This window comes from Andrographis paniculata, unplaced genomic scaffold (assembly GCF_009805555.1).
Source record: "Andrographis paniculata isolate CXL003 unplaced genomic scaffold, ASM980555v1 Contig89END, whole genome shotgun sequence".
In the NCBI taxonomy this organism is placed as follows: domain Eukaryota; kingdom Viridiplantae; phylum Streptophyta; class Magnoliopsida; order Lamiales; family Acanthaceae; genus Andrographis; species Andrographis paniculata.
This window is the reverse complement of record NW_026137627.1, coordinates 2152225-2170622: the sequence shown is the minus strand read 5'-3', so window position 1 is coordinate 2170622 and position 18398 is coordinate 2152225. Positions and strand designations below refer to the sequence as shown.

At 35.2% G+C, this 18398-nt stretch overlaps 5 protein-coding genes across 5 annotated transcripts; 3 read left to right on the top strand and 2 right to left on the bottom strand.

The window, feature by feature from the left end:
• The first annotated feature begins 1551 nt into the window (after positions 1-1551).
• Positions 1552-6014, top strand: LOC127243083 (uncharacterized). The gene is made up of 7 exons (XM_051262939.1): positions 1552-2094; positions 2784-3335; positions 4007-4637; positions 4729-4829; positions 4920-5009; positions 5094-5221; positions 5537-6014. The coding sequence occupies exons 2-7, from the start codon at positions 2880-2882 to the stop codon at positions 5682-5684; spliced, it is 1554 nt and encodes a 517-aa protein (XP_051118896.1). The 5' UTR covers positions 1552-2094; positions 2784-2879; the 3' UTR covers positions 5685-6014.
• A 1773-nt stretch (positions 6015-7787) lies between these two features.
• On the top strand, positions 7788-9278 carry LOC127242868 (DELLA protein RGA-like). The gene has a single exon (XM_051262577.1). It carries the CDS (start codon positions 7788-7790, stop codon positions 9018-9020), a length of 1233 nt encoding a protein of 410 aa, XP_051118534.1. The 3' UTR covers positions 9021-9278.
• On the bottom strand, positions 9112-11323 carry LOC127243084 (uncharacterized). Its single transcript, XM_051262940.1, has 3 exons — positions 11181-11323; positions 10141-11093; positions 9112-9805 (listed from the first exon to the last, which is right to left on the bottom strand). Exons 2-3 carry the CDS (start codon positions 10565-10567, stop codon positions 9261-9263), a joined length of 972 nt encoding a protein of 323 aa, XP_051118897.1. The 5' UTR covers positions 10568-11093; positions 11181-11323; the 3' UTR covers positions 9112-9260.
• Positions 11211-11723, top strand: LOC127243086 (calvin cycle protein CP12-1, chloroplastic-like). The gene has a single exon (XM_051262942.1). The coding sequence runs from the start codon at positions 11211-11213 to the stop codon at positions 11604-11606; it is 396 nt and encodes a 131-aa protein (XP_051118899.1). The 3' UTR covers positions 11607-11723.
• An 86-nt stretch (positions 11724-11809) lies between these two features.
• LOC127243085 (bZIP transcription factor 53-like) lies at positions 11810-13217 on the bottom strand. The gene is made up of 2 exons (XM_051262941.1): positions 13129-13217; positions 11810-12858 (listed from the first exon to the last, which is right to left on the bottom strand). The coding sequence occupies exon 2, from the start codon at positions 12470-12472 to the stop codon at positions 12053-12055; it is 420 nt and encodes a 139-aa protein (XP_051118898.1). The 5' UTR covers positions 12473-12858; positions 13129-13217; the 3' UTR covers positions 11810-12052.
• Between the last annotated feature and the right edge of the window lie 5181 nt (positions 13218-18398).

The following is an 18398-nucleotide window of genomic DNA, read 5'->3' as shown; positions in this document are numbered from 1 at the left end:
TCAAGTATGAGCATATAATACATAAACTTTGTCATCAAATCATAAATTTTGACATTATTTCATTAGTTAATATAAATATAAAATATTAATTTTTCAAATATTAATTTTAAAACATAAACTTTGTCATCAAATCTTAAAATTTGATATTATTTTATTATTTAATATAAAAATAAAATATAAAATATTAATTTTAGTAAGTGTAGTCGGGTCAGACATAGCTCCGAAAAATTTCTGACTTATGGGGTATTTGGGAAAGAACTTTTTGAAGAGCTTTTAACAGCTTTTATTGTTTGACTAGTCAAAAACTAATTTACGTGTCTGGTAAATTAGCTTTTTGAAATAGTTTTTTGGACCAAAAAAGCTAATTGCTAAAAAGCTAATATATCCGGCGTTTTGAAAAAAAAAATACTCCCTCTGTCCACAAAAAAAAAAGTATACAATTACTTTTGGCGCGGTGTTTAAGAAATAATAGTATTTTAATTATAGTAGGTAGTTAAAAGTAGTGTAATAACATTTTTGCCCTTGCTTTTTGGTGTAAAAGTAATGATATGATGTAAAGTAGGGGTATTTGTGAAAAAAAGTAAAGTATTTAATGAAATGCTTACTTTGTCCCAAAATAGAAACATGTATACTTTATAGCTGGACGGAGGGACTATCATTTTAATTTTATTTATTCCTTATTTATCTTTAAAAATTAATTAAATATTTCATACATATAAATATATTTTTATTTATTAATATATTTAATTTATTAAATTATAATTTTATTTTTATAAATTTAAAATAATAATCATTATTAATTATTAATTTATTACCAATAAATCATTTTATTTGTAAAATATATAAATTTATTAAAATTATATCAAATATAAAAGACAGATATTATTAATTTATTTATATATTTTTTATTATATAAATTTTACATTAAAAATTAATAAACAATAATTAATATAATAAAAATATATACGAAAGATTTATTATTTTATATTTTAGCGATTTCAATAACAAATTATTATTTTTTAATAAAAATATTTTTCTCAAATTTAAAATATAAAAATAAATATTTTATAATATTTATATAATTTTCAACAATTAAGAACAAAAATTTTCATAAATTTTAAATTGAAATGAATAAAATTAAATATTTTAAAATATAATATGTAAATATTTTTAATTGTTATTTTACGTATAAACAGTGTCAGATCGTTATTTTAGCAAACACTTTAATACAAATAGCTGAATCAGCTAGTCAAACCAGCTAACCGATAATAGCTAATTGAATTAACTAACTGTTAAAACTATCAAGTAACTAACATCTAAAAAGTATCAACTAATCGTGAAATGCACCCTTAACTCAAACACAAACTTTTGGTCGAATTTTCAAATTAAAGAAAAGAAAATTAATTAAAAATAGGGGTAATAGAATTTACTTAAAAAAAGCAGACACGTGTAATGAGGCATGGGCGTGACTAACTTAAGCCGGGGCGGCGCACGACCGATGTTATCGTGCGCACATAGTTGCAGCACGAAAAAGAATGAGAAAATGGAGCGCAATGGTTGCTTGTGGGAGAGAGACAGAAGAAGAGAGAAGGAAAAATATTGGAACTAGAACTACAAGAGAAGTAGAGAGAGAAACTGGTCAATTCGGCACACCCATGCCCTTACTGAGTCACAGAGAGAGAGAGAAAGAAAGAGTCTCTGAACCGATCGAGTCCAATTATCTGTCTATCCCAATCCCCGCCCCAAAACAAACCCTCCAACACAAACAGGCGTGAAAAAAATGGAGAAGAAATTGGGAGTAGTCTCCTTTACTACTACTAGTTCTACTTCTAGTATAGTAACCCGTATCGACGCCACTACCTTCCCTATCTTCTCCAACCCTAACAATAACAAAAGAGCATCCAAACCTGCCTTTTATCTTCCCCCACCCCCACCCCCACCCCCACACCCGCCTTCTTTTTCCCCATTACAAATACCGACGCGGATGTGATTTGTTTGTTTATATCCATGTGTTCAACCACCCATTATTATTCCCACCCCTCAATTTCACCCCTCTTTCGCCCCTCCCTTCTTCGCCGACTTTCTTGATTCTCGGTAAGTTTCGTTTCGTTTCTTTTGTGGCTTTGGTTTTTGGTCTTTTTCTGCGTATGCGTGTCAATTGGGTTCTGGGATTTTGGGGGTTTTGCTGAATTTGTTGGTTTGGGGGCTGCGATCTGGCGTCTGGGTTTGTGTTGATCGCTCAATGCGGGGTGGGGGTTGTTCCGTTTTGTGTTATCTGTTTATCTGAAAGCGTTTGTGACTTGGCTCCTGGTATTTTTTTTTTTGTTTGGGATGGAATGTGTGTTCTTGTTTAATTGGTGTTTGTTTTGGTTAATTTGATTTGTTTTCCCTCTATGGCCTTTCGTCTTTAGACTACTGTTATGTGCATTCTGATATATATCCATATTGATTCATGCAAATTGGGATTTTCAATCAGCTATCCCTGTATCCTTTCGCACACCCTTTTTTTATTTTTTATTTTTTATTTTGGTATGAGGGCACCCACAACAAATCCTTTTTCTAGGTTTGTGTAATTGCCTTTGCTCTGGTGATAATCCTCTGTTTCTCATTGTGCTTACTGTTGTGCAAATAGTTTGGCTTGATTGGTACTGTTGTGGTTCTATAAAAATTATTTGTCTCTAATATTTTGTCTTCAAAATGACTTTTTTACTGATTGTCTGCACTTCATTCATTGCTTTACAAACTGCTGTTGCAATGCGCATAAATTGTGAATAAATTTTCAGGGATCTTGATGCTGTGTGTTGATTCCTGATTCAATACATTTATCCATGCATGGTAACATTGAGTTGTTGCAAGTGAAAATTTTGGAAACTATTTAAATGGACCAGTCTAGAGGCCCTCGATTGGAGGGAATTGGAATTGCTGCAAAGAGAAAGAGAAGCCAAACTTCACGAAGACCTAAACCTGAGCCTGAGCCTGAGCCTCACCCACAATCGGATTCCCCCAAGTCATCAACACCAGTTTCAGATGATACAAGTAAGATGTCAAGTGATGAAAACATCTGCGATGGTAAGTCTGGGGGAAAGATGTTCAATTTGAACCAGTGTGTGTCGAGGTCTTTGCCAGTCAATGGATCGGATGGCGGATCTAGCATGATTCCACAGGATGGAGATGGTGTTGAAAATAAAGTGAAAAAGGTTAAGTTGAAAGTTGGTGGTGTGACACGCACTATCCAACCCAAAGCCACCTCTAATGGGATGGCGGGCCGCAATATTTCAGTAAAGACTAACCAGCTCTCTGATGATGCTCGGCTACAACAGAGGCTGACTTCTCAGGTTGAAACCTTTGTGCTCCTTTCTTTGTTCTGACATGATCTATAAAATCCCTTTGCATGCTGACTAACTTTATACTGACGATTTTGTTTGGTCCTCTGTTTGTTTCTCCTTGCTAACATTTCACTTTTGCCAAAGGGTTGAATCTCACATACCCTCTACGTTGGCATTTTGTTTAAAATTTTGTTGTGTATTAATTATTGCATTGAATTTACCTGTTCTGTGCATTTAATTATGATGAACCAACACCTCCATGGCCCCTTGAGTTCAAACATTTTGTATTGCATCTCAACTTAGTTAATTGAGTGGTAGATGATTTGTTCAGAGAATCCATGTTTTGGCAGTAAAATAAGATATATACCATTGTAGGTCTATTCAAGACGTGAAATGGAACAGCCATCCTTAAAAGTATTCTGGTTTATTGCTTTTCTTCTCTTCATTTATGAATTATATTACTGCTGATGATTATTGATGCACAAATTAATCTGTTGGAAGCAATACAGTGTTATGCATATATAGCGGATTTGAAATTTATTCATTAAGCTGAATTTAATTTATTTTGGTGTACGAATCCTATGCATTAAATTCAGATTATTGCGATATTGCTTATTTTACCATTTTTATGTGTTTGCCTTTATTGTTTTTTCATTTTTCGGCATTTATATATCGTTCAGGAAAGTTCAGACGAATATCATTCTCCGCCGACTGATAAGAAAAGTGGTCTACAAGGGATCCCGTGGAAGGATTTCTCAAAAGGCAGTTTCAGCATTGGGGCAGAGGATATGGGGAGGCCATCAACAAGGATTGCTTCGGATAATCAAGGGGGTAAATCAGAAGCGGTTCGCAAGAGCAAAAGAGCTCCTAAGAGACGCGTCTTGGACGACGATTTCAATGAAGATGATGAAGATGATGAGATCCGGTACTTGGAGAAACTCAAGAATTCAAAGATGAGTGGAAATAAGGGCTCAGAGGCACTCTCAGCCAGAAAACCACAGAGAGGGGTTAAGCATGACAATATGGAAGACGGTGGAAGGCTTGGTAAAGATGCCAGGAAGTCGAGATCTGGAGACTTCGCTTACGAGGAGGACGAGGAGGAGGAAGAGGAAGAACCCTTGTCTGACGGTGAATCTGAAGGGAAAAGGAAGAAGAAACAGAAGAAGGACCTCTCAGAGTTGCCCACAGACACCAAGAAAGAAATTGCACTTACAACTCGTCAAAGGGCCCTTTTGAACAAAGATTCCTCTTCCCCATCCGGTGCAAATCAGATCGAGTACCCGAATGGTCTACCGCCAGCTCCATCTCGAAGTTAGTCCAAAGTCTCTTCTTTTGTGGTGTTTGGTACTAATCCATGATTCCATTATTTGACATTGTTTGTCTTGGCTAACTACAATAACAGAACAAAAGGACAAAGGATCTGAAGTTGATCAACAATTGAAGAAGGCAGAGGCTGCTCAGAGGCGAAGGTTGCAGAATGAAAAAGCAGCCCGTGAAATAGAGGTCCATTTTCTGACATAGATTTGTTCCTTTTTTTATATATATAGATTATTCAATATGGATGTTAGTTAAGAGGTGCATTGTAATTTTTAGGCTGAGGCGATTAGGAAAATACTTGGTCAAGATTCAAGCAGGAAGAAGAGAGAAGAGAAGATGAAGAAACGGCAGGAAGAGTTGGCACAGGTAACATTATATACTTTAGACGAGGTAGTGTGCATGGAAATTAATTAATGCTAATTTTTCCCTTTAAATATCCAAATGAAACAGGAGAAGGCTGTCAGTGCTCAAATGCTTGCATCAAACACTATTAGGACAATCATTGGACCTTCTGGGACCACTGTCACATTTCCAAATGAAATGGGCTTGCCTAAACTTTTTGATCCCAAGCCTATCAGGTATCAGATGTTTGTTTAGGATGTGTTCTTTTATCAAACTTCGACTATTCACTAAATTCTGCACCCCCACCCCCAATTTTACATTTAAAACATCACATCAATACCTATTTATATTATATCATATAACTATTCAAATTTAAGATTTTTACTATTTAAATCCCAACCAAAAATCCAAACCCTCAAACAACACACCTTTGTATTATCTTCGTAAGAATGTTCCTCTTCATACTACGCCCCCTCAAAATGTACTCTGTGATTTACCAGTGATGATATAATGATATTTCAATGTTTTTCATGTATGTGGGACTATCTCAGTTATCCTCCTCCGCGGGAAAAGTGTGCAGGTCCATCCTGTACAAATCCTTACAAGTATCGGGACTCCAAATCGAAGCTTCCCCTTTGCAGTCTGCAGTGTTACAAGGCAATCCATGAAAAGATGCAGAAGGAGGAAGCATCCTGCTAAAGTTATGGTGCTAATTTTTTCTCCTGTAGTGTTATTGTAAATGTTATTGCTGCTGCTGCTGCTATGTTATGTTGAGATGCTTGGAAGCACATTGCATCCAATTCTCCTATCCTTTCTCAAATGCAAATGGTAGAAAGGATCAGGCATTAGTTACCTTTACTTACTGATATATTTCAATTTGCAGTAGAGAAGACCATCATCATCTTCTTGTGTATCCAACTATCCATTAGAGCTATAATCTGGACATGAAAACTCTTACTGCTATCAAAGTTTATTTACCCTCGAAAGCTGTCTGGTGTCGCATTCTAGACTGTTGCTTATTCAGGCATATAAGTTTGATCTTGCTCAAGCCTTGCTAAATCTGTAGCGATTTGCTTAAAAAACAATTGATGTGAACCATACCTTAGCTTAGCATAGAATTGCATTATCGTAATCAAATTGGCTATCCTGTTGTGATGATTGGCACTACTATCGTTATTATTATCAACTGGGAACGGAAGGAAAAGCTTATGGTATGTGTGCACAGTGGTTTTTTTATTTAAGTCTGCTAAAAGGTGTCTCCCCCTCTCTTGGCTTTGTGAATTCTTCTCCTACTTGTACATTCACTGCTCAGTTGCTTAGGCTTAGGCTTAGTCTCCCTGCTCCCTCAAAGCCTTCACTGTTCCTGTTATTGATTTCTGCTATTTGATGTGATTGTGTCATGCTTGCACTGCCTCTCATGTAGAAAAAGGAATAAAAGCCAATTTTCACCATACTGCTGCATCTCCCATGGTTGGAGCTGTGGCTGATGGTGACGATGAATATGCCTAACATTCAAGCTTTCGCATTGGCATAGGCATAACATTCTTGATTCTGCTTTGCTTTGCTAAAAATAGAACTGAAAGTTGTGAAGTACTGAGTTGGGTGATTGATGATGTGATAATTAGTTGATGTTAAGATAGCAGCAGTAGCACTCTGCTTCAATTGTGTAAGTAGATAGTAAGGAATTAGGATCATTCACCACTCATGCCATGGGAAGTGTGGCTGTATAGCAATACATGCTTACATATGGTGCAGCTCCCTATCAGAGGGCAACAACAACAAAAAGAAGAATGGGGAAGAGGATGAGGGTTTACGCTGTAGGGCTTTTGTTTGTTTGTTTTTTGGGTTTAGGGTTGAGGGTTGTGCAGAAGAAGAGGAAGAGGAAGAAAGAAAGAAAGTGATGTTATGTTCTGCTATGTTATGATGTAGTGAAGAGATGACAAACTGTATATTGCTTTGCCTAACTAACTCATCGTAGCCAGAAACGACACAACAACATGCATAAACTAACTTATCACACAACACATCTGGAAGTTGGATGTACGGTTTTCTTGGCTGATTTAGAGTGAGCTGTGCTGTGGGCGAACTTAGCAAGATGGTTGAAGTGGGTGGGTGATCCTATTTTTCATTTTGTCATTGTTTGAGCTGATACTAATACTAGTACACACAGAAACAGCTGTTGCCCTTGTCTCAAGCTCTGTTTGATGCAGACAAACACTCACATCCAAGACAAATCTGATGATGTTTGTGTTCTTGTCTTTCTCAATTCTCAATTGTCATGCCTGATTTATTCCTCCGCAAAGATCACCTCCCACTTCTCTCTCTCTCTCTCTCATGGCGGATTCCTTCTGTGCTCCTACTGCTGTTGAAGACAAGTTTGACCTTTCCAGTTCCACCACAGCCACAGGTGCAGTAGTAGCAAAACAGATCCAATTATCAGACATGCCTATGCCTATACCTATGACTGAACAGACAGAAGAAGAGGAAGAGGGAGAGGTTGATTCATTCTGCAACCAGTATGGCTTCTACCACCAACACAATCAAATTGAAGACTTCTTCTTATACATGCCCAAGGATCAACTCCAACTCCAACTCCAAGATATCATACAACAACAACAACAACAACAAGGACTGGTTTCCTGCTCTACCACAATGAATATTGTAGCAGACCACCGAGACCAGCAGCAGATCTTACCACAACCGATCAAAGATATAGATATAGATATAGATATGAACACGGATAGAAAAATATCAAACGATAGCCAAGGATGTCAGAAACTATCGACAGACCAAATCTTGAAGATGGCCGGGGAGAGATTCGTGCAGTTTTCTTCTAACAAGTTCATTAACACCAATATGTCCATACATCCATACGGTTCCTCTCTCTCTCATCTCTCTGTTGAAGACAAACAAGACGTCGAACTGGCACAGCTTCTCCTAGCTGCAGCTGAGAAGGTTGCTTGCCATCAATTCGACAGAGGGCTCAGATTGCTGGATACTTGCCAATGGATCTCTTCAAGCCAGGGAACTCCAGTGCAGAGAACTGTCTTCTACTTTGCCGAAGCGCTTCAAGAGAGAATTGTTAAGGAAACAGGAAGATCTGACAAGAAACAAACTTATGCTGATGCTTGTGTGATGAGAAATATCCTCGCTTTCGTGGCTATGCATCAAGAGCTTCCTTTCTTCCAAGTCTTGCATTTCACAGCAGTCCAGACAATACTCGAAAGCGTCAGAACAAAATCTAAAGTTCATGTGGTTGATTTTCAGATATTGACTGGTGTCCAATGGCCGGGACTGATGCAAGCCATAGCCGAGCAGAAAATGAGTTGTCCCGGAGGCTATCTTAAGATCACTTCCATTGAAATGTCTAACAGCCACGAATCGGAGAGGACAGGGGAGCTCTTGAAGAGCTTTGCTAGGTACTTAAAGTTACCATTCTCTTACAGGGTTGTGCACTTATCAGACATCAAAGATCTCAGAGAAGAGGACTTAGAGATAGATCCCGGGGAGGAGGCTGTCGCAGTTCACTTCCCTTTTATGCTACGAACTCTAATATCAAAACCGGCTTGCTTGAAGAACCTGATGGGAGTAATGCAGAAGATGAAGCCATGTGTAATGGTGGTCAGCGAAGCGGAGGCGAATCACAACTCACCCTCATTTGTGAGCCGTTTCATCGAAGCATTATTCTTTTACGGTGCCTTGTTCGATAGCCTGGAGGAGAGCATGGCCAGGGATGATAAGAACAGGACGGCAATAGAAACAGGGGTGTTTCGGACAGGGATACGCAACATTGTCTCGACAGAGGGGTGCGAAAGAGTGACTAGAAGTGTGAGCATTAATGTCTGGAGGGCATTCTTCACCAGGTTTGGAATGATAGAACTGGAACTCAGCACAGCTTCAATATACCAGGCTTCTTTAATTGTGAAGCACTTCTCTTCTGGGAAATCTTGTACTTTGGATGTCGGCACCAAATGCCTGATCGTCGGGTGGAAAGGGACGCCGTTGTTTTCGCTGTCCGCCTGGAAGTTCCACTGAGTTTAAAGTAGGTTTACAAAGGGACAGATTCACTTCAAAAGATTGATTCAAGATTCATTAATAACTCACATAATGTAATGAAACAGTTGCGTCGAAGAAGCAAGAATGTATGCAGTACCAATTGGCATACATTGTTTTATCCATAACTCAACTAAACCATCCTAACATGAAGATCCTTGCAACAACAAGAGGAAATGCACATAGATAGAGGATAAAAAAAAAACAAGTTCTGGCCTCATTCTACGAAGAAAAAACAGCTTCGACAAGAACATGTTTTCTCTTCGGATACCCCAATCCAAACATGTGGTTCAGATACACCTTTCCATCTTTCACAGTCGCTGCAGTGACTAAACGATGACTAGCACCAGAAAACTTACTCACAATTCGAGCAGTCTCCCAATCGTCACTGCTTTCGACTAGCCTTGAAGGGTTTGCAGCAACCACTATCTGGGTTGGAGATAACAGCACCAATCCATCCCCCATTCTTAAAGAACCTCCAGTAACATTAACAACCTTGACCTCATCACCCTTTCCTATTTCAACCTTGAGCAGTGTTCCAGAGAAAGTATGGATGACTAGTAAGTACCCATTGGGATGGTAGACAATTCCATTGAGGCCAACCAAGTTGGAGTACCATTCTTTCGCAGAAAAGAGGGGATTTCCGATGGTGTTCAGTAATTCTCCATTTAATCCAACCTTCCAAATCTTGTTTCCCTTTGTGTCAGTGATGTAGGAGTTGCCCTCTGTATCCACAGTTACATCGTCTGCAAATCCCTTTTCACCCTCTGCAGAATTATTGAAAATACACAACAGAATCAGCAAACCTATACATGGCCCTTCACATTTTCTTGTTGATCATATATTCAATAAACATGGACCACCACACCAAATATCCACCAAGCATTTGACCTAATTTTGAAAGCTTATGAACAGCCAATGATTTAGGGTAGGGTGTGAATATTAATTGATTTTAGGAAGTTTGGACCCTATAGCCTAGCCTAACAGCAGTTTCTTCCTTAGTTTTGGAAGTGCTGCTATGCATGGCAGATGATTAAAAATCGATATCATCGTCTACTTGCAGTTGAAGATTTGTGTTAAAATGGAGGAATTCTATCAGTACCTGATCCGCTAAGCTGGGTGAGGAACAGCCGACTCCACGTGGTCAAGTCATACGCCGCCACCGCACTGTACTTGCTCCCAAACACATCGGCGATCGCGACGAGCACGCGATTCCTCGGCCGGTCGATGAAGATCCCGAGGGACGAATTCTTCCCCAAGCCTGCGTTGTCGACAACCGGAACCTCCTCCAGAACCTGGCCATCCTCCTTCACCGGAACTACCCCAAGTCCGCCCTCCATGAAAGAGACGAGGAAGCGATCGTTGACATCGTCCCATTTGGTACACTCGCGGAGCCATCCATTGCTGTGGAACTCGTAGACGTGAGTGGAGCGCCCCGAAGTCTCGGAATGAATGACATAAGCAATAGGAACAGCGGAGACAAGGAGGAGGAGGAGGAAGAAGTTTGTGGAACAGAGGAAGGAAGCCATGGATAAGGTAGGGGAGGTAGGGGCCTGGGAACCAGAGCAGACAGATCTATCCGTATATATATATTTTAATGGCGGCACTATCTGCCAATATGGAATCCAAGACTGGGAAATAGTTTAGTATCCAGTCAGTTTCCTCTTTGCCGGCGTTATTTTTAATATAGAGGCCGGGATAGTGTGAATCAATGTCTTCTTCGTCGTCTTCTTCCTCAACTACTTCAAATTCAACTTTGGTAGTCTTTAGGTCAGACTGGTGCACACTCCACTGACCAACGCAACCTCCTTATTCTCAGCAATCATCACTAAAATTGCTGCTATTTTCCAAGATACCAACCTCCAGAGTCAACACTCCAACCCAAGTACCCAACCCAGCAACATGCTGACTGCAGAGCAGAGAGAGAGGGGCAGATCTTTGGTATGGCTTAAAGCCCAAATCGAACCCAATTCACATGGCCAGGCCCAAGAGAAGATATTTGTTTGAGTTTGAGCACATAAAAACAAGAACATCGCCAAAGAGATCGACGTGGAGCTGTGAAATTGGCAGAGAAATGATAAGAAATTTGTGCACAGTATTCACCCCACACACCAAATATAAACCTAACTAGAAACACCTTACCTTCGGAAAGCTCGAATCGAAAATTGGACGATGGCAGCAGCAGCAGTAGCAGCCAGAGGAGGAGGAGTCACCGTAGCAGCACCAAAATTCATCACCAAGGCGTCGTCGGAATCTTCAATTAAAGCTCATGCCGTCAGGTTTTCCCTCTGGAAAAAGCGCGCCGGCGGGAGGATGACGTGCGTCGGACCTGTGGCGGCAGGGGCGCCGGACCAAATCTCAGGGAAGGTGGAGGAGAGCATAAAAAACGCGCAGGAAGTATGCTCCGATGATCCAATTAGCGGCGAGTGCGCGGCGGCGTGGGACGAGGTGGAGGAGCTGAGTGCTGAGGCCAGCCATGCCAAAGACAGGAAGAAGGAATCGGACCCGTTGGAGAATTTCTGCAAAGACAACCCAGAGACCGACGAGTGTCGCACATATGATAACTAATTAGCTATTGGGAATATTGTCATACTTATACATCACCATAGCTTGCACTTTGTATCTATGGAACACCTTTGATACTTGTAATATCAATGGAATAGTAGTTGTTTACATGTTTCTTTATTTAGTGGGCATTGAAAAGTGGAAACTTTAGAGAAAACATTTACAAGCAAAGATGCAATTAGTATTTGAATAAAGTGTGCAATCAATAATGCAGAACACAATGTCTTTATTTATACAACAAGAACATCAACCAAAATCCACACCATATGTAGCTTATAAGAGGATTCTTTAACACATGGCAATTCCCAATCAAGCAAAAACTAAAGATCCAAACCAAGATATTTAACCAAAGGAGCTACAAGCGACTATTATAATCAAGAACTGACTGACCCAACCACATAGGTAAACAATCTGTAGTGCATCTTGACAAGGACTATTACCAAAATTTGTCAATACTGGAACACATTAGCATTAGCTGGGATGGCTTGGGTCGGGCAAGGCAGCTGCCACGGCTCAAGCAAAGCGTCGGGGATATCCTGGATGTCCAAAGACAGGCCACTCACTTCGGATGCAATCTCAATGACAGAATTCAGAGATCGGAGGCGGTCGGTCAGCTCCATAACTTGAGCCCTCAGCACGTTGTTGTTTGAGGCAGAATCGAGGTAGCGCTGAGAGGCATCATCGATCATTTGCATCAGCTTCTTGTTCTCTTCTTGCAGATGGCTCTGTTCAGTAACTAGCTCATCCAAGTGTTGTTGCTTCCTCATTCGGGACCGCCGGGCAGATTCCCTGTTGGACAGCTTGCGCTTTCTCTTCTTGTCATCATCTATTTCAGAAATTGGGCTTACTGGCTGTTGAGTTGATGCCATTCTGGATTGTATCTGCTTCTTGGATTGGCACTTGTGAATATTTTAGAAAACTAGGATGTACCCTAGCTTGATCTGAGTTTGAAGACTTGGTTGGACAAGCAAAAGTTTGGATTTGACACTATGGAATTAGGGTTTCAAGGAATTGAAGGCAGGCGAGTTCATGAAAACACATAGAACCAATAGAGAAAAACCACCGAAAATGAATGCAGAATTCTAATTCGGCGCATCAGGACAGCGATTGTCATAAAAATTCACGAAAAAAAGTAAGGAAACATAGAAACGATCATTCAGATCTAATCACCAAGTCTCGATTTGCGACTGTTGTGCGCAGCTCCGTAGAGATGTTAGTTCAGTACCCAACCAAATCCGATTGCTCCAAAAAGTATCTGTAATCGGAGAAAAAAAAAAAAAAAAAAAAACATTAACATCGCCGTCGAATTATACAGCACCAAATCCACAACAAATCAACGTAGATTATTCAACTAACCCTAGAAAAAAAAAAAAAAAAACATCATCAACAACAACAACTACTGATGAACCAAAAACAAAAACAATTATTGAACAAAATAAAACAGGAAAACAGGAAAACGAAAGGAAAACAGAAAACAAAAGGAAGAAAAAAGGATTAACGCTAAGAAAAGAAGAAAAAAGCTAACCTTGTGAGAGCTTTCCCAGGCCGATCGAAAGAAGGTTGTAACGAGTAAGAGAGCCGCTATTTATAGGCAAGAGGCGACTCTGGGTGTAGCAAATTGGATTATTTTATTTATATATAAATGGCACGCGGCGTAATCTGATTGGTGGGATGAATAAAAGTGTGAAATACGCTGGCAGATGCCACCTAAGCATTTACGGACTGAGTGAAGTCTACGTCCCTACGAATGTCCGCGCGGTGCTGCGCATATTCTTTTACGAGAAATTACTCAATTGCCCCTGACGTCATACCTACCGCCCCTACGTAATACGGCCACCACTCAATTTTCCCTTTTTCGCATTAAAAGTAATATTGCTTCGTCCCAATAATGTATCTTTTCATTTTTTTTTAAATAAATTTAAAAATAATAGGAATAATATTTTATTTATTAGTAAAATATGTAAGATAATTTTTATATTTTTATTTTTATAAGTAAAAAAAAATATTTTGTAAAACATAGAAATATTTTAGTATTTATATATAAATTAAGACTAAATAGCAAAAAAAAATCTTATAATTTTTTGAATTTGCTGAAAATATTTGGAACGTTTTTAAAATTTCAAAAAAATTATTTGAGACATAAATAATATTTATTTTCTTTTCTTTTTATTCAACTTTATAATTATTTGTTTAGTATTTTTAATTTGAAATATTTTCAATATTATTAATAAAGAAAGTTTATCAATAATAATAAAAAAAAATATTGGTACATTTAGTTTGTGGCATTGTATATAGGTAATATAATATAATGAGTTAATGATAATTGATTATAATTATTTTTTATTTTGTTTATGTAAGTACTGTTATTGATAGTTTTAGAATATTTATTAATTTCTTTAATGAGTAAAAAATATTATTTAAAAAATTATATATAATAAAATATATACAATATAAATTATATATTGGAAATAATAAAATTTTATATAATACAATAAATAAAACATTATAATTATTTTTCATGATTGACATAAATTAGTGTTACAAAAAATAAAAAAATTTTAAACATACATAAATATATTTATTTATCAATGGAATATATAAAAATAAGTAATTTTAAATGAATTGTACATGATATATATTACCAAATTAATTATGATTTATATTTAATTAAGTATGTTTTGAATGAGAGTGCATTATTAAAAATAAAAGCCATGTCAAATAACATAAAAATATATTAAGATGAAAACATGTCAATTGTTTTGAGATTAGACAAGTAATATTTTATATTTGATTATTATAATGAGTAGAACATATATATATATATATATATTTTGTACTTCATTTGTTCCACTTATTACTTTTATTTTTTCATGTTCCTCACATTTATTTTGTTACTTTTCCTTTTAAAATATAATTATATATTTTAATTTTTTTAATTTTTTAATTTATAATTTTTTAAAATTTTAATTAGACTAATTAGTTATCTTAATTATTTTTATTATACAAGAATTATTTTTACTAATACATTCTTAATTATTTATTTATTATATTCATTCTAAATTTTTATATCTACATTAAAATGGAGATGATAAATGAGATGGAGTTTGTATAATATTAATCATTATTATTATTATTATTATTATTATTATTATTATTATTTTAGTAAACACACCTTTTCTGTTTTGCAATTTTTTTTAAATTTTCAACACTTATAAAAGGTGATTGTTTGATTGGTCATAAAAGTATTAAAATGTACGAGTGACAACACATAAAATATACTCTCTCCGTCCTAGGTAAGATGACGAGAAAATTGCAAAAAATATCCAACACTTATAACTTATTATCATTTTTATCATGTATTTATCTCGTTAATAAAATATATCATACATGTTTACAAAAGTCGTTATTTATGTCACTTGTCCGTGCGTGACATTCACACCACGCGCGGTTACGCGCGATCATTACACACACAATTACTTTATATATAAAGTCAAATAAAAATTTTCAAAACTTCTTACACACTTCCACTAACCAATAAAATACTGGGTGTGTTTATTTGTCAGGTTTTACACTTGATTTTACTATTTCGATTTTTTTCCCTCCAAAAATATCAAATCAAACACTTAATTTTTATTTATTTTATTACACTAAAATCTAATTTTACATTCAAAATATCACATCAACACATATTTATATCTACTGCAAAATCATGAAGGTCCCTTTGAAATAGACCGGATGGAGTATATCCAACAAATTAAATGAAGATAAAATTCAAATTATCTCTTAGGATTGCTCAAACATGGATAACTAGATTTTTATAATATAAAATATTCCTTTCGTTCGGGTTAATTATGTCGATTTGCTTGGTCACATATACTAAAAAATAATAATATTTTAATGTAAAAGTGGGGTAGATAAAAAGTAAAGTATGAAAAAATAATACCTATAACAAGATAAAGATGTGTTGCTAGATCCAAGACATGAAAAAAATTGTCAATAATTACTTATTTATATCAAGAAAGTAAAAACCTTAAAATTCAGTGAAGAATAAGAAATGGATATTATGTATGTTTATATATAATTCTATTTGTAAATTCAAAATATTATTTGCAGTTAAATCAAACAAAAGAGATACTAACGAAGGAAGATGCAAGCCTAAAAAAAAGTTTTAATTTTGACCACGTTTAAAAATTGTTAAAAGATTTTAAAAATTTAATGATCACAATTGAAATAGAAACCCATATAGTTGGTGATCTACTACGACCTACATATTGACTTGTGAAAGCCGGAGAAAACGTTTTCCATCTTTAATACATACAATCTAAACTATCCAACATGCCTGAAAAACAACGAGATTCTCCAATATGAAGCAAACTTGCAATATCATTAGCATTAAGATGTCGATGATACTTAGGTGAAAATTTTTTAACGATGGTACGGAAAATTCTCTTAACACTATCAATTGTCGGTAATTTACTAATTTTAATATACCCATCAGTTGAAAATGCATTTATACTATATGATAACACCCGAAAAACAACAACTATCTTTTGTAAAGTTGACAAACTCAGTACCAAGATCATCTATTCGTTGTTAAAACTACAAATAATCTTTTTTAACGGATCATCAATTCGAAGAAACATATTTCAAGACATTTGAAATTGTCGATGAAACATTTGTTCATTATATAAAGGATTACATGAAAAATAATCACTACAAAAATTACAGTACGAACTTTCACAATCACGATTAATTACTCCATTACCTGGGATAGAACCTCGATTGTTTGATTGAGAGGGATTGAGTAATTATTTCAGATAAGATGCATCATTTTGCATCCGTACATAGATTGCTACTTCATCATCTTGAATTGACTCCATGAAAATTCTACACACTTATTCATCATCTAACGATGAAGAGCTACTCACACTAAAACAATAATATTATTTTGACAAGTGAATATCTATTTGATGAAATCTTGGTCGAATGCACATTAATTTATAGAATGAGAAATTTAGATAAAATTTAAATATACGATCATTATTTAGTAATATAAATATATATATATATATATATGTCCAACCTATGAAATGAAGATGAAATTCAAACCATATGTTAGGATTGCTTAAACATGAATAACTAGATTTTTATAATATATAATATTCCCTCCGTCCGGACTAATTATGTCACTTTGTTTGGTCACATATACTAAAAAATAATAATATTTGAATGGAAAAATAGGGTAAGTAAAAAATAAGTATTAGTATTATAGAAAATTTATTAAAAGATTGATAAAAATGTGATAAGTAGAAAAATAACGGTAAATTAGTTATTATTTGCTAAAATATGAGTAATAAAATTATAAGTGAATAAAGTTGCTTATACTATAAATGAATTGTGCATAAGTTTAACAGACAACCAAAAAAGAAAATATGATATAATTATAGCAGACAAATTGAGTATATAACAACAATTTAGATAACATAGATACATTCAATGGATTAAACGAAGATGAAATCCAAACGAACAATTCAAATTAATCAAAGTTATATTGCTACGTTTATGACAAATATACTACTTGATTAGATCTTTTTTCAATATATCTTCTTAAATGTAATACTCCTTCCATCCCGGCTAATTTGTCTCATTTAGATTAGGCACTGAGTTTCAGAGTTTTAGGTACTGTGTAATTAGTGATTAATTAAGAAGTGTATTCGTAAAAATAATTATAATTTAATAAAAATAATTTTAGATTAAGATTAAAATTACTGAATAGTTTAATTAAAATAAAAAAATATATATTATGAATTTTAAAATATGATTAAAGTGTATAATTGTATTTCCAAAAAAGAAAATGACTAATTAAGTGGGACAAATAAAAATAGAAATAATGGATAAATTAAGTAGAACGGAGGGAATATAAATTACTGAGATTGGTAAAAAAAATGGTTGATAATATTTCATTTTGATTCAATAGCTAGGAATTGTAAAATCTATATCAAATTTTGAAATTAAACCTTTAAATGGATAAGATTTTATACATATTCAATATTTTTGTCTATAAATATAGTTTTTCATCTTTTATGTAATTGCACTGTATAGCATCTTACTTCTCATTCTATAATCAAAGAAGTTTATTGATGTGCTATATTAGATGAATATTTTGTTATATTTTGTGCAAATTTTATATATATACTCATGATTGTGTTTTTTGAATATTTATTAGCCTTTCAGAAAATGACAAAATTGTGGGCATACAATGGACAAAAGGAGCCAAATCCAAAAAATGTTTAAGTGTGATCACGCCCAAGAAGACCGTAGTGTAGAAAAAGTGAAAATTTATTTAAAACAATAAAGTCCCGGGTTCAATTGACAATTTAAAGACTATGGATATTTAATTGCAAATAGGATCTTGTATTGAGAATTTTATTTATTATTGTTTTTTTTAAAAAGAGTGATGGGTAATTGAAGAGATGAGAGAAACGCACAACAACGTTCTTACACACATATCACTCTTGGAGGGGAGAACAAGAGTCAATTGAGAAAAACATTGCAGATAACTCCCAGATGTAGATAGAACTTCCGGGCATGTTTCATTCTAAAAATTGGTTTGTTGTCAATTTTTTAAATTGAAGGCACGGTGGTATTTCTATTTTATTTTGAATTCGTTATTTCTATGGATTGTGAGTAATTCTATTTTCAGTGTAAGTGTAAATGTAAATTTAGGTTTGATATTAAATTTGTGAGACTTAATTTTGTTGAATTTGGTGTTTATTGATATTGAGTATTTTTAAT

What these genes read in the sequence shown, in the direction of transcription:
- LOC127243086 (XM_051262942.1), top strand. Translation starts at nt 11,211, where the DNA reads ATGGCAGCAGCAGCAGTAGCAGCCAGAGGAGGAGGAGTCACCGTAGCA.
- LOC127243084 (XM_051262940.1), bottom strand. Translation starts at nt 10,567, where the DNA reads ATGGCTTCCTTCCTCTGTTCCACAAACTTCTTCCTCCTCCTCCTCCTT. An exon ending in CACCCAGCTTAGCGGATCAG is followed by an intron (nt 9,806 to 10,140) that starts GTACTGATAGAA and finishes ATAATTCTGCAG; the next exon opens with AGGGTGAAAAGGGATTTGCA.
- LOC127243083 (XM_051262939.1), top strand. Translation starts at nt 2,880, where the DNA reads ATGGACCAGTCTAGAGGCCCTCGATTGGAGGGAATTGGAATTGCTGCA. An exon ending in AAGCAGCCCGTGAAATAGAG is followed by an intron (nt 4,830 to 4,919) that starts GTCCATTTTCTG and finishes TGTAATTTTTAG; the next exon opens with GCTGAGGCGATTAGGAAAAT. An exon ending in TTTGATCCCAAGCCTATCAG is followed by an intron (nt 5,222 to 5,536) that starts GTATCAGATGTT and finishes GGACTATCTCAG; the next exon opens with TTATCCTCCTCCGCGGGAAA.
- LOC127243085 (XM_051262941.1), bottom strand. Translation starts at nt 12,472, where the DNA reads ATGGCATCAACTCAACAGCCAGTAAGCCCAATTTCTGAAATAGATGAT.
- LOC127242868 (XM_051262577.1), top strand. Translation starts at nt 7,788, where the DNA reads ATGGCCGGGGAGAGATTCGTGCAGTTTTCTTCTAACAAGTTCATTAAC.